The sequence below is a fragment of the Agelaius phoeniceus genome, chromosome 6, assembly GCF_051311805.1.
Source record: "Agelaius phoeniceus isolate bAgePho1 chromosome 6, bAgePho1.hap1, whole genome shotgun sequence".
Taxonomy (NCBI): Eukaryota; Metazoa; Chordata; class Aves; order Passeriformes; family Icteridae; genus Agelaius; species Agelaius phoeniceus.
This window is the reverse complement of record NC_135270.1, coordinates 56,813,894-56,827,171: the sequence shown is the minus strand read 5'-3', so window position 1 is coordinate 56,827,171 and position 13,278 is coordinate 56,813,894. Positions and strand designations below refer to the sequence as shown.

The 13,278-nt window shown below is 42.0% G+C and overlaps 1 protein-coding gene across 1 annotated transcript in view; it reads left to right on the top strand.

Moving 5' to 3' along the window:
* The window catches only part of BRF1 (BRF1 general transcription factor IIIB subunit), a 174,075-nt gene that overhangs the window by 156,774 nt on the left and 4,023 nt on the right, over positions 1–13,278 (top strand). Inside the window, exons 16-17 of the mRNA XM_054634806.2 lie at positions 8,168–8,219; positions 11,284–11,452. Coding sequence (XP_054490781.2) covers positions 8,168–8,219; positions 11,284–11,452 — 221 coding nt within the window. The remainder of the gene's footprint in view (positions 1–8,167; positions 8,220–11,283; positions 11,453–13,278) is intronic.

The following is a 13,278-nucleotide window of genomic DNA, read 5'->3' as shown; positions in this document are numbered from 1 at the left end:
TTTAGGTCAGTTGTGATGGATTTTTTCCAAATCCAGTTCCCTAGATTCCTACTGTAAACGCTTACCAGATGACACAATGTGAAGCTGGAACAGACTCGGGCTGTGTGATGACCGAATAAAATCTCAGTGGGAACCACTTCCACGTTCCTGAGATCAGTTTCTCATGTAATAAATTCTGTATCCAGAATTGTATCAAATACTTTTCTGACAAGAGTGAGGTTTTTTTCCTAACGGACAAATCCCAGCAGAGCTATTTATAAGAAGCCTCTCTCTTGTGTTTGCACTCACATGCCTGTTACTCAGACCTACACTGAAGAACAAATATAACTAAATTTTTTTCTGTGTCCTTGCCTGTGCTTTTGGACTGACCCTGTTTGGTCTTGTCTGACATCCTCCTCAACATTTCTTTGCTGGTGTTCTGTTGGTAAAGGTTGCCATAGCAAACCACCATTAAAGGCTTCTCCCCGAAGGAAGAATCTGGATTTATTTGGTGACACTTTTTCTCTGCCTACTGTTTCATTCCTTTGTTCTGCCTGATTCTCTCCTGGCTGGGAGGGATGGGGAGAAGTGATCTGAGTGAGTGCCTTGCTCATACTCCATGTTAACACCTACAAAACCTGTGTAACAGGGAGTAGGTGTGATGTTGAGCACCTGGGCAGTGCATGGGGGAGTCCTTTGGCTTGGGGGGAGGAGGCCAGCCCATTTCAAACACAAATCCAGACATGGGAAAAGCTACTTGAGTTGGTTTTTTTTAAAATATTAAATTTAGAGCTGTGTTCTTTCACTATTAGTTCCTAAAATGAAACTAGACATTGCCCAGAAGTTCTTACTTAACCAACCTACAGCTTCTTGTGCCACAGCCTCTTCATTCATTTCCCGACATGTAAAGGGAATCCTTGACACCAGCCTTCTCTGAGTTGTGTCCTGGCTCTCTTATTGCTGCATGTAGTTCTCCTCTACATCAAGTCAGGCAGATGAGGCCTGTGCTTTCAGTTTTGAAAAGTTCTGGTGTGTACAGGTCACAGGGGAGGGTGGATTCTTCCACTTGTGCCTTCTTGGTGGTTGCAAAACCCACATTAAATCATCATTCTACCATTTGGCCTGATTAGATGTTCTGTGCATACCTCAAAATATGTGATGTTTTACAGTGAGATTTGCTATTTAAATAAGAGGTTTGCCATAATTGGCTGTTATAAATTACAAGCAAGAAGGAATGATTTATTGCTTATAATTAGAAATGAGCTACGAAGGGGAATGTTGGTAATCATAAAATAAAGCTTGTAATACATTGGTTTCCAGATGGCTGCCAGTGAAGTTGTTCTTTAATGTATAATAGACTAGACACAAGGAAAAAAAAATCAGTCATCCATCTTTATTCCTTGATGGACTACTTGTATGAATCTATAGTTGCCTGAATTCTGAAGTATTAGTTTTGCCTCCATAATTGGATGAGAGAAGCTGAATTTGCCCCGTGGTATAGGCTGCTAGAGGTGTGGAAGAAGTGAGTTCCTCTTTTGTCTGGCATGATTTTTGTCCTTGTAATGTCAACAGGGAAGATCCAGCGATCGATCTCGCATCACCTCTGGGTATAACAACCTCAATGAATTGTTCCCAGAGACTGCAGGTTACTAAGGTGTTTTCTTTTTATCTTTTGCCTCATTTGAAGCTTTCATGAGGTTAAGATTGATCAAAACACTTGTCCAAAAGCAAATATCTGTAATCCTCCTTGCTTGAGTCTAGAAAAATACATTTGCACCAGAAACAGACGGCAGTGCTACTGCTGAGACTTTTTCAATAGCATAATCCTTCTGTTGAGATGATAATGTGTTCATTTAACTTTTTAAATTTCACTTCTTGTTACTATAGTTTCAAGCACCGTTTGAAATTTATTTTTATTTATCTTATCTGCTAATAATGGCTCTTTCTGCCCTAGCAGTTGCATTCTGCAGTGTTGCCATTTGAAAGACTGCACTACACGATAGTTAAGGCATATGGATTGTCACCACATGAGTTGTCTCACGCCCATGTTTTAAAAGTGACACTGCCATTAGACTTGCTTAACTGAGACCATTATGATTACTCATTTACCTTCATTAAAATGCTTCATAGCTTCCTTATTTTAAGTAGCTTTTCTCAGCAAGGTGCAGATTTGCCTTGCTGCCATCATTTCATCTGGAAAAATTTACATGGTGAAAGGAATAACATATTTTCAACTAATATTTTCCTGACCTGTGGAGAGATGAGCTCATCAGTGTCTTTATTGACAAACCCAGGAAGAAGGTGTGTCAACCAGAAATATTAGATCAGTCAGCTTGTCTTGTCCTGAAGCAATTGTAATTTCCCATGGTCTGCAGCAATTTCCTTTAGAAGCAGATATGTGGAGATATTGTTTGGGATCTGCTGCAGGAGCATAATTTCATTTGGTCCCAGTGAGGTGGCCTTAGATGTCATTCTTTTCATTTTTGCTGTTGAAAGGCTGGTTGGTTTAGTCAGTGGGAAGAATAGCAAGTTGCTGTTTTCCAGCATCTAACTGAGGAAAAAGTGTTGCAGCTATGCAGAAAAATATTGCCCACTCAGAGCTGGGTTATTGAAGACAGATGTTACAACCCCTGCCCCTCTCTGAAAAGCCTGGAGTAGGTGTTTAACTCACGACACACTAGCAAAGTTCCTGCTTTTCAAAAGCCTGTTGGTGACTGATGTAGGTGCTTAGTTCCTTGGTGGAAAATCTATTCCTTAGTGAATGATAGAGGTTCTTACTGTTTTTTCCATTTTCCTCCTGTGAGTTTTGGTCCCTCAGTGCTCAGTTCCAGGCATTTGCTGGGAGAGGCTGCTCTCATTAGCACTGAAGATGTTCTCAGTGCCGTGTTGTCTGGTGCTGCACTGATGAAAGCCAAGCTCCTCTGATCCAGCATGAAAGAGGACTGAGTGGGAATCAGAAGTGGGAACAATTCCTCATTTCACTTTAGTTTTTGGTGTCAACTTCAGTTTGCTTTTTTTCTGCTTGAAATGGCTCTTTCCATGGTGTTGCTTGCTCAGAAACAGGATGAAGGCACTGACTGTTGGTGGAGTTGGGGTTCACACAGGGATGTTGGAGCAGAGTTAACAGGGACTGGCTCAGCTGTCTGCTGTATCCAGGAGGGTTCACACCCTGCCTGCTGCCCATCAGTCACATCTGTACAGCTGGCAGCACTGAGCCATCTCCAAAGGGACCAGCTGTGTGGGAGCTGAGCTCATTGCAGTTTGGGCATGCTCTTTCTGCCATTAGTTGGGGTCTCTGCAGTCCTGGCACTTGGGGGAACAATTTAGGGAAATTCCTTGGGGCTTTCACAGCGATGGTGAGCTGGACAGAGCCTGGTCTTGAGAAAGCCAAAACCACCTGCCTACCTCACATTCAGGCACACATGGTTTCAAGGTGTGAGCATCACAGGTGCTTTGTCATTCTGCAGAGCATGATGGTGTCTGTGGTTACATCTGAACTTCTGAGGTGGTGCAGTGCACCCTGACCCCCAGCCCCTGTCTTCAGGGCATCATGCTGCTGTCCATGGGTGTCACAGCCAGCCCTGGCCTTGGCTGGGTGCCTCCACTTCCTCTCGAGCAGAGGGAATGGCTCTTGTGAGCATCTGGCTCTCAGGCAGAAGCAGAGGTAGAAGATGGTGGGATCCACAGCTGGATGTGCAAACCCTGAAGTGCTCCAGGGTTATGGTTATCATTGCAGCCTTTGTTTTGCCCTCTGGAAAACAGCAGTCATCCAAGTATGGGAGGGTCACCCCTTTGTCCTGACCCAATGTCAGGACAGCAGGCAATGTCTCCTGATGCTGTTGTGTTTCCAAGAAGAGATTTAAATCCTTGCAGAGAGGTAATTCCCAGCTTTCTGGTAAGGATAACATTGATGGTACCTAATTAAAGGGCACTCTTAGCCTGTGTAAACATTTGTATTAATTTCCTTCTCACACAGATGTCTAGTAAACTGACCTCCTGAGGCAAAACCATCTGGCCTCAGGTGGGAGGAGGATCTCGGCCAGCGTGAAGAACCTGACCTGTCTCTTGTTGAGTCATTTCTCAATAGTTTTTTCTGTCCCTGCACATGAAAGGCCTGTGCATGGATATATAGGTTTCATGGGCAGTTGTCTTGGATGACCTGCATAATTACACTGCAGGCTTGTGGCTGTGGGCTCTGCTCGATCTCTGCTTCCCATTGTGTATTCTGGGACCATCCGTGTATAAAATTAGTATGGGCGGTAAGCAGCAATAAGATGTTCCCTACATGGGTGGATTAAATTAAAATTCAGTAAGAAAAGAGCTTTGGGTGAGTTTCCAAATTACTTGTAGGATTGCACTGAGGAGATTGTTATGGTATTGTCAAACTTTTTGGTGGATGAACAGTCTGATGCAAGTGAGGTGGGCTTATTACCTCTCGCTGCTCTTTCTCTTTTATGTACTATGCTGTGTAATCTTTTGTTATTAAATAATAAGCAAAATAAAAACTGTTGTTTGTCACAGCCAGCTTGTTTTGCAGAGAAAAACACTTTGAAAGTTCAGTCTGTGTGATCTCCAGCCCTGTCAGGAGCTATTATATTGAATCTTCTTTTAAATTGTTAAGCTGGAGGACAAACCCAGACGTTATCGTGCACATCTCAGCTGAGAGCAGAGCAGATTCGGCAGGGAGCAGCCTCTGATGCCTTGTACCATGCCATTAGTTTTTGTCACAAACATGTCAAGATAATCTGCTTCCAGTGTTATGTGTGTTGGCTGACATGAGCATTAGTAGATCTGCATAATTTTTGAAGTAGTTTGAAGTGTGGATGTAACACACTTGGGGCTGTGTGAAATTTTTTTATCCCCTTTTACGCATCACATTGCTGTTCAGAAAGTTGCTTGTTCTGTTTTTCCCTCCCACAAGGTACTGTGTTAATTTGCAAAGTTCAAAAGGAAAATACCCCAAACTAAAAGTCATCATAAATAGTGAACGACAACTGACACACTTTGGAAGACCAGGAGCCCCATTATTTCCCAGTCACAACATTACATTTTAAATGGATGCTGTTGTCACTTCAGGATATATGGAATTGTACTTTAATGCAGGCTGTTATTATTTATTGAGCTATTTATTGAATTAGTGAACCTCTAATTCAGTCTGGACTTTGATGGACAGGATCTTTCTTCTGTGCATGTGTGTCCCTTGGTAGCCTTCTATAGAGGTTGAGTCATACCCAGTGAAAGTTGGATAAGATACTTCAATTACTTATTTTTTCAAGGTGCTTTTTGATCATTAATACTCAGACCTGTCCCAGCCTCAAAAGGGGTCGTGCTTCTCCATGAAGACACTTTTTTCCACCCTCTGAGGTGCAGCCAGACAGCAGAAGGAGCCTGTATCTGTAGCCATGGCAGCCAGTAATTTATTGCTCCATATGGCTGGTGTGGCAGCAGCTGCTCTGGTTTAAGGAGGTCAGGACATTGGGGCATTTAAGAAACAAAACAACACCCCCGACTATAAAACCTTCTTAAATGGTTTTGTACAGTAATAGTAAGGCTCTCCCTAGGCATAAGGAGAGCCAAGGGGGTTATGTATTTATAACTTTTATAGCTGTAGTTTGAATCAAAGCCATTATTTCAGCAGGGAAATAAGTTTTTGTGATGGTTTTACCTTTTTCCAGTGTCGTGGTTAGTGTTTTAGGAAGCAGGTAGTATGGAGGGGCAGTGGGCTGAGCCATTCCACCCAGGTGATGAGATCCACCCTTGGATCTGGCCTGCAGCAGGTGCTGACCATCCATGGCAGGAGCAGGATCCACACCACTGCTTCTGGATGCATTTTACACTATGCTGAGAGAGAAACTGTATTGTCAAATCAGATGGCAGTGCTGTATTTGTTGTAAGGAAGTGAAGATGTGCACGTTGTGAGTGGCTCTTGTGGAACAGAAATACAGCTTTAATTTCAGTTTGGGTGTGAGGATCCCTTGCTGCTGAGGAATGGTATAGAAGGGCTCTTGGATGTAGCACTAAAGTTCTTCCAAATAGGCTTTTCATAAACGTGAATCTTTTTATTTTCATTAGGGGACCATTTTAATTAAAATGAAACTGGAATGTTTACTCTGCTTCCTGTAGCTGTGATTGTTTTCTTCACTGTGTGAGCACATGTATAATTTGCTCTAAAAGAAATGTCAGCAGTTTCTGATTACCTTGTGAGTCTTACTCAACAGCTTGATTTTAATTGGGGGGAGGAAATATTTTCAGGGTGCTCCAGGGAGGTCTGATGTCTTTGGGTAGCAGGAGGGAAAACGTGCTATCTTTGGTACAATGTTAATTGCAATAATCATGGCTATGAATTTAAAATAAAAGTCTTTCATTTCTTACCAATGTTGGGTGTTTTTCAGTCATGTCAATGAAACACAACCTGTTTGATAATTAGAATCCTTCAGCTATGCAACCTTTTGGCTTTGCTGCATCCATGAGTTTATAAGCATCCAAACTGGGTGATTTTTAGGAAAACAGTGATTGAAAGTAGGTAGGTACTCTCAAATCTTGGGAATTAAGGAAGAAACTTTCTTGTTATGAGGGTGGTGAGGCAATGGCACAGGCCCAGAGAGGTGGTGGATTCCCTGTCCCTGGAAACATTCAGGGTCAGGTTGGACAGGCTCTGAGCAACCTGGTGAGGTTGAAGGTATCCCTGCTCCTTGCAGCAGGTGGGACTTGACAGCATTTAAAGGTGAAAACTCTACAATTGGGGTTAGATAATGGAAAGACGAGGCTGAGCACATAGGGAGGAGTGTGTCCATGTCTTCAAATATAATCTCTTTGAGCCCAGAAGTCGACCAGGATTTGTAAGTAATAGATATTTATGTAGGTCAAGTGAATCTCTTTCTTTAAATTCTTTGTAATTATGTAATATGACAAGAAGTATCTGTAGCAGAATAATGTGTTCTGGATTCTTCAGTGGCACTGCTCCTGAAACATTCCCTTAGCTTCTTTTTGTTTTGATCTGCTGGAAGGAGGCACCTTCAATTACTTGAGTTGTTGAAATGCCTTTTGGGTGCTGCAAAGCATTTCAGAGATGACCAGTTTTTGAACCTTTCTGGAGCTTAGCTAATATCTTGTATTTTAATATTGTCTCCACCATCAGAGATAATGATCTGAGTCTCCCCTGCTCATTCTCTGGGGTTTTGTTTCCTCCTGCTGATTATTTGAAATAAATAAATAAGTAGGAAAACAACGAGTTTCTGTGTGTTAACAAGGAGGAATGACTAAGAGAAAAATGAGAGTAAAATACTGCTTCTCATAAAAGACTGTATCTCTGGAGGCATAAATTGGTATTCATTAAGTTGTTTGCCTAGACTTGGTTAAAAGACGTGCTTGAGGAGCTGTCTGAGCAGTGTTTCTGTGGAAAGCAAGTCATCCTCTTCGTGACTAGATCCATCTAGATGAGCAGGAGAGACCAGAAAGTAACACTAAATGATGGATTGAGAACAGCCTCCTTGGCAGTGTGGAAACAACAGACTATGAAATGCTTTTCAGAAGTAATAATATTTAACACTTAGCTGTAAAGTTATACTGATCCAGCTCTTCTCCCCCAAACATACAGGTCTCTCTCACATCTGATGCAGAGTTTTTAAAAATGTTTATGTTCAATTTCTGTCATTTCTCATTCAAGGTGTTCAGGGTCCCCAGGGTTTTTTTTATGATTTCTGTAGCTGGATGTTCACTTCTTGCCTGTGATGGTTATGGTATCCTGCATGCATAATCTTACTGGTATCCTCTATGTATCATCAGATGCAGAGAAGCAGTTGCAGACCAGTAATCAGAGCATGGCCCAGTCTTGCCATGTTTGCATTCTTCCAAAAACCAGTTTTCTTTTGATTTTTGTAAAATGTGACAAACACAGCTATTTCAAAGACCTTGGGGAGAAGCTGGGGCTGCACTTTGAGATGAGGTTTTGCTACTGTTCTGGCATCTTTTATTATTACCTTGATCTGGGACAGACTCTTCCAAGGGAATGCGTGTGTTAATTATCGTGGCATTTGTGGCTCTCTGCTCTTTATCTTAAATCATTAAAAAAGTAATTGCACAACATAACACTAGCAAAGTGCTTTCACTGTTTGGAGAATGAATACTCTGTGTTATACTCTTGTGCAACTTTTCTGATGTTCAGCATTTTTTCTTTCTTTCTTTGCAGATTGAGACCCTTGATTTCAACCCAGTTTGCTAAGAAGGCTGCCACTGAAGAGGTAAGAAAAGTCCAGCACTTCTCTAACCTGGTGCAAGAGGTTGAGTTTGGAAATTCCCACAAGCTATTTTCAGCCTGGCTCTGGTCATGTGGTAGATAAGGGTAAAAAAAATGAGTCTTGTTTGTCTGATCAGGCCAGAAATTGGTTACTGTGAACACTGCAAAGCTGAGATTGCCTGTTTTCTAACCCAGGCTTGCCTTACTTATCCATAAGAACATTAGCACAGCCTCATGATGCTTCATTGGACAGCAAAAAAGAGAAAACTCCCTGCAAGCATCTAAAAAGGTCCATGTCAAATCAATGGTCAGGAGGAGTAGGAGAGGGCAGAGCTCATGCCTGTTTCCCAGCACCTGGACTGTCCTCACAGAGAAGGACTTTGCAAACTCCACTTTTGTGCAGCCAGAGCTGACCCCAGGGATGGGCTGGGCTTCTGTCAGAGACCAGTGTGGAAGGAGTTTACCCTATGCAGCCTGACTTACTCTTGGTTTGTCTAGTTTGAAAATGTAATAAAGCCACAGAAAAGTTGGTGCTGGTACCTGGCCGCTGCCAGAAGCCCTCCTTGTGTGCCTTTGTGCACCTCCCAAAGGGATCATGATTATTTTCAGATCATTACTATTTTCAGTGAAACCAGGTGACAATAATGGCTGCTTTCTTTCACTATTAATTTCACACTATACAGAGTGTTCACAGGCATTTTGTATACAACAAAATGTCTACTGCATATCTAAAAATTCAGTATATCAAAGGTATTTGTCCCTCTTGCCCATCAATGTGTGACTGACACCCTTCTGAAAGTGAACCAGGTCCCTTAGGTAGTTTAACACCTTTGACAATTGCCCATCCATACATAAAGCTAAGTGCCAAACTCCAGTCCAGGATGTCTGGAAGTGAATTCAGGAAGTTCTATTTAAAGGTGTTGTTTGACTGCCTTTTTTTTTAACATGACTAAAAGTCATTGATTTTCAGAAACAGTTTGATATCCTGCCTAGGGAAATACATTTTCACTTTTTATTCTATGCTCATTAGAAAACTCTGCACATTTTTAGAAGTACAGCAGTCTGGAAGTGGACATGATAATTAGAAGAAGGTCACATTTTAATTAGCATGGAGCAATTTTAAAAAATAATGACTCAATTGTAGCTCCTTTATATTCACCCACTTTTTCAGAGCAGATGGATACTTTTAAACATATAAATTGATGTATATTATGATGCTGATTTATTTCAAACTCTTGTGTCTATTTCTGCTTATACCAAGATAGACTCAATTTGATCACAGAGGTAAAAGCAGTGGTAAGAAATATAAACTGGAGGGAAGTTCCTCTAAATAATATGATTAATTTGAGCATTAAAAAATAATGAAAACCTGTCTTTGACTGATCCGAATATCTAAATACTTGATTTTCTGTTAAAATTAATGGGTGTCTTTTGCCCTATTAATGAGCTGTTGGAGCAAACCCTGAGGTGACTTTGAAAAACTCAGGCAGATTCTTTAGGTTGACTGTCATGGTGTATGACAAGTTCAGGAGCAGCTTTGATGTTTGAATAATTAGACTATCAACTTTCTGGTACAGGGATTTTCTCTTACGGTGTATCTCTGAAGTGCCTGGAGTTACAGGGATTCTGGGAGCTACTGCATCCCAAGTAAATACATTTGTAAATAAATAAATAAATAAATAAAAATAAACTGCAGCATTTTATCAGAGCTTACTGCCAGTGGAATTGGAGAACATGCAGCAGTACATAATTGTGTACTGTAATTTAAAACCTAGAGCACTGTGGCACTTTTCCCATGGTATCGACCAGAGGAGTTGAGGTTTTTTGGTCCCCTTTGGACCATTCATTTTTAGAAGCACTTCACCACTGATCCTTCCAAGGAAGAGGTCCCAGTCTTTTCCATCTTTCTTACTAGGGAAGATGGCTTGGTGCTGGTAACAGCTGACTGGTGACAGGTACTGTCAATATTCCCTTCTCAGAATTCTTCACATGACAACACAGCATTCATGGATAATCTTTAAGGTTTGTCCAGTTGCTAATTGGCTGGTTTTGTGTGCCATGGGCTCTAATGTATGAACTCCAACAGTCCAAGTACAGAATGGGTGTGGAAAGTACCCTATTACAGAGCTGATGGAGGTAAAGCTCCTGTGATGTTTCTTCCCTGGATGAGAGAAGGAGGTGGAGCTCCAAACTGAGCACACCATGAAAATGAGAAGAAAGCTTACACAGAAAGAGCAGAGCCTAAGCTGTGCTGGCACAGGCTTTGTTGCTGCTTCCTGCCCTGTTCCCAGATCTCTCCTTAGTGAACCAAAGACAGCATTACCTACTCCAAATTCACCTCTGTTCCCTTGTGGTGTTGCCCTTTCTCTCCCTCCATGCTGTGTCCTGCCTAACCTTGGAGCAGCTGGGGAGGACCACGTACAGAACAGGTCCCATCCATGATTGATGGCCAAGGTAGTGTTTGGAGATCATTATTCTGCTGAATTCCACAGGTAATGGCACAGGTGCCAGTGTGTATTATCAACTGAGTGCTCTGCCATCACATTAAGTGCTGTCTTCAGAGTGCTATTTGTTCCACAGCTCATTGCGCCGCCAAATAAATCCAACCAGAGCTGTCAAAACTAATACATGTTGGGCTTTTTCTGATTTGAAGGGTACATTTTTGCTACCATTAAATTGTCAATAACGTTGTTATTTTGTAATAGGCCTGATGTGAGTTGAGCACACCGTGGGAGAGGTTTAAGTTTTCCCACAGAGCTCTACTGTTTTCACACAAAACTCTACAGAGGAGCCTTCGCTCCCAAATTTCTCCTTCTCTTGGGCTTGCCAGAGAATCCTTGTTCTGCTGTTACCATTACAGGGTATTTCAGTTGCCTGGTTCTGGACTAAGTGAAAACTGAGTGGTTTTGCCTGACTTTCATTCAGGCTTCCATTAGAACAGCTGAAGCTGTAGCACTGGACATGAGCTTCCATCTCTCCTGTCCTTATTGTTTGGAAGCTGCTAAAGTTCTGTACAAATATTGGACCAAAGGAAGGGCTGCTCTACTGTTCTCTCTTCTTTTGTGCAGGTTACCTTTCCAAATGCACAGGCTGAAGCCTCTGATGTAGAAAAACCAGCAGCTGTGCTTGTGGAGAGTGGCCCAGTAGCTTACAACCCCGATGAAGAGGTGGAAGAGGAAGAGGTGGAAGAAGATGAAGATCACTGCATGAGCGCCTTGCAGTTAATGGGAGGAAATGGTGAGCTGGGGTTACCATCTCTGCTGCTGTGGGCTTTGTTCTTCCAGGGCTGGGGACACACAGGGTTCCCCTGCTTGTCCCTGTCCCAGAGCTCCTGCTGCCTTTTCAGCATTGCCTGTTCCTGTGGGAAGCCTGGAATCACCCTTGTCTGAAACCTGACCTTGGAGGCTCCTCCTGAGCAACCTTTGCATCTCGAGCTGTAGGCTAAGAGATCTTCTCAAGAGCAAACTGCAGTGTGGGGTGTTTTCCAGAATTAGGTTTATTTAGGGGGATCTGAGGAGTTAGGAGGTCAGTAACCCCTCCATTAGCAGTGCCTGGGGCCCCCTGAGCCTCCCCTCCCTTCTCCTTGTGCCTCCTCAGTGGAAGCTGCAGTGATGTCCAGGTTGCCCGTGAGTGCTGGGGATGTGTCTGTCCAGCTCAAAACACAACAAATCATCACACTCTGTTTCTGGGGAAGGTGTTAGGAGGAAGCAGTTGTTCCCCAAGTGCAGGAATGGCATTGGTGGTGCATGTATGGTACACAGATGTGTGCTAATTTCTGTGGGTTACCCAGCAAAGCCACTGGTTTAATTAGATTTCTTTGTTGGCAGGAAAAGGCAGTCTCCTCTCCACTGTGGTTTTTCCTAGCTGGACACATCCACATTTATCCTTTATTAAAAATTTCCCTTTAGAAGTTAAGCTTTGAAAATACACAAAATTATTTTTAAAATGGGAGCTGCTAATTATGGGTTGTGAAGACTCAAGATGGGAATAAATTTCCTAGTGAAATGTTATTTACTGCAAAAATCTTTCCATCACTATTCATTTAGCTTTCATGGACAATTTGTATACATTTCACAAAAGTGTCTGTTGCTTTTAAATTTATTTCTCTGCTGGAAAATAATTGCTGAACTGTAGGAAAAACAGTTTGTTGCCTGCATTTATTATTAGAATAACGTTCCCAAGAAAAGGCATCCATGTGGGGGAGGGTGGGTCTATGTTTATTAATAAACCCCCCACAAAAATAGAATAAAGGTCACTGAGTTTTTTTTCTTTGTAAATGTTACTAATTTTGAACCATTCTGAGAACATTCCACTACTCCCTGTCTGGCCTGGACAACAGCTGAAAAATTAGAGTTAAAAAATAAAAATAAAAAGGAAAAGGAAAGGAGTATTCCCAGAATTCAGATGCAGGTGTACAGAGCTGCTCACCACAGCAAATAACTCTTTCCTGGTGCTTTCTCTGTGGATTTTAGACCTGCCTGCCTGGAATAACAACATGAATTACAGATGGTGAACGTCACCCATTCTACACAAATCATTATAGATTACACTTAATTCTGCTTCTGAGCATTTGCTTGTCTCTTTGGGTGAGATGTTGCCCTGTATTGGATTTGGAATATGAAGTTTAACTTTCCTCAGTGCTCATATGCAATAATTATCCATAGGTTCATCTACACAACAGAAAGTATCTGTGGCAGTGCATTCAGAAGCACACAGAAGAGAAAGAGGTGCATTAGAAACATACAGACTTGCCTTCTGACACACAGCACACAGTCTTTGCACTCAGCATTGTTTAAGAAAACAAAACTGGATTGAAAAATCTGGGCAAAAATTTTAAGTCTAGAAGTAAGAAGATAAGGGAGATCTGAGTCAGATGCATTGGTCAGGATTCATTCCATGCCTCTTTTGATGTTGATGGGAACTCTGAGCTATCTCTGAACCCTTGTAATTTCAGCTCATAAATCCATGAATAATATAAACAAACCAGCTTTTTCCTTGGTGCCTATATCTAGTGAAAAACGTGCCTACTTGTAAATTAATGCTGCTGCTTATCAGCCACTGTG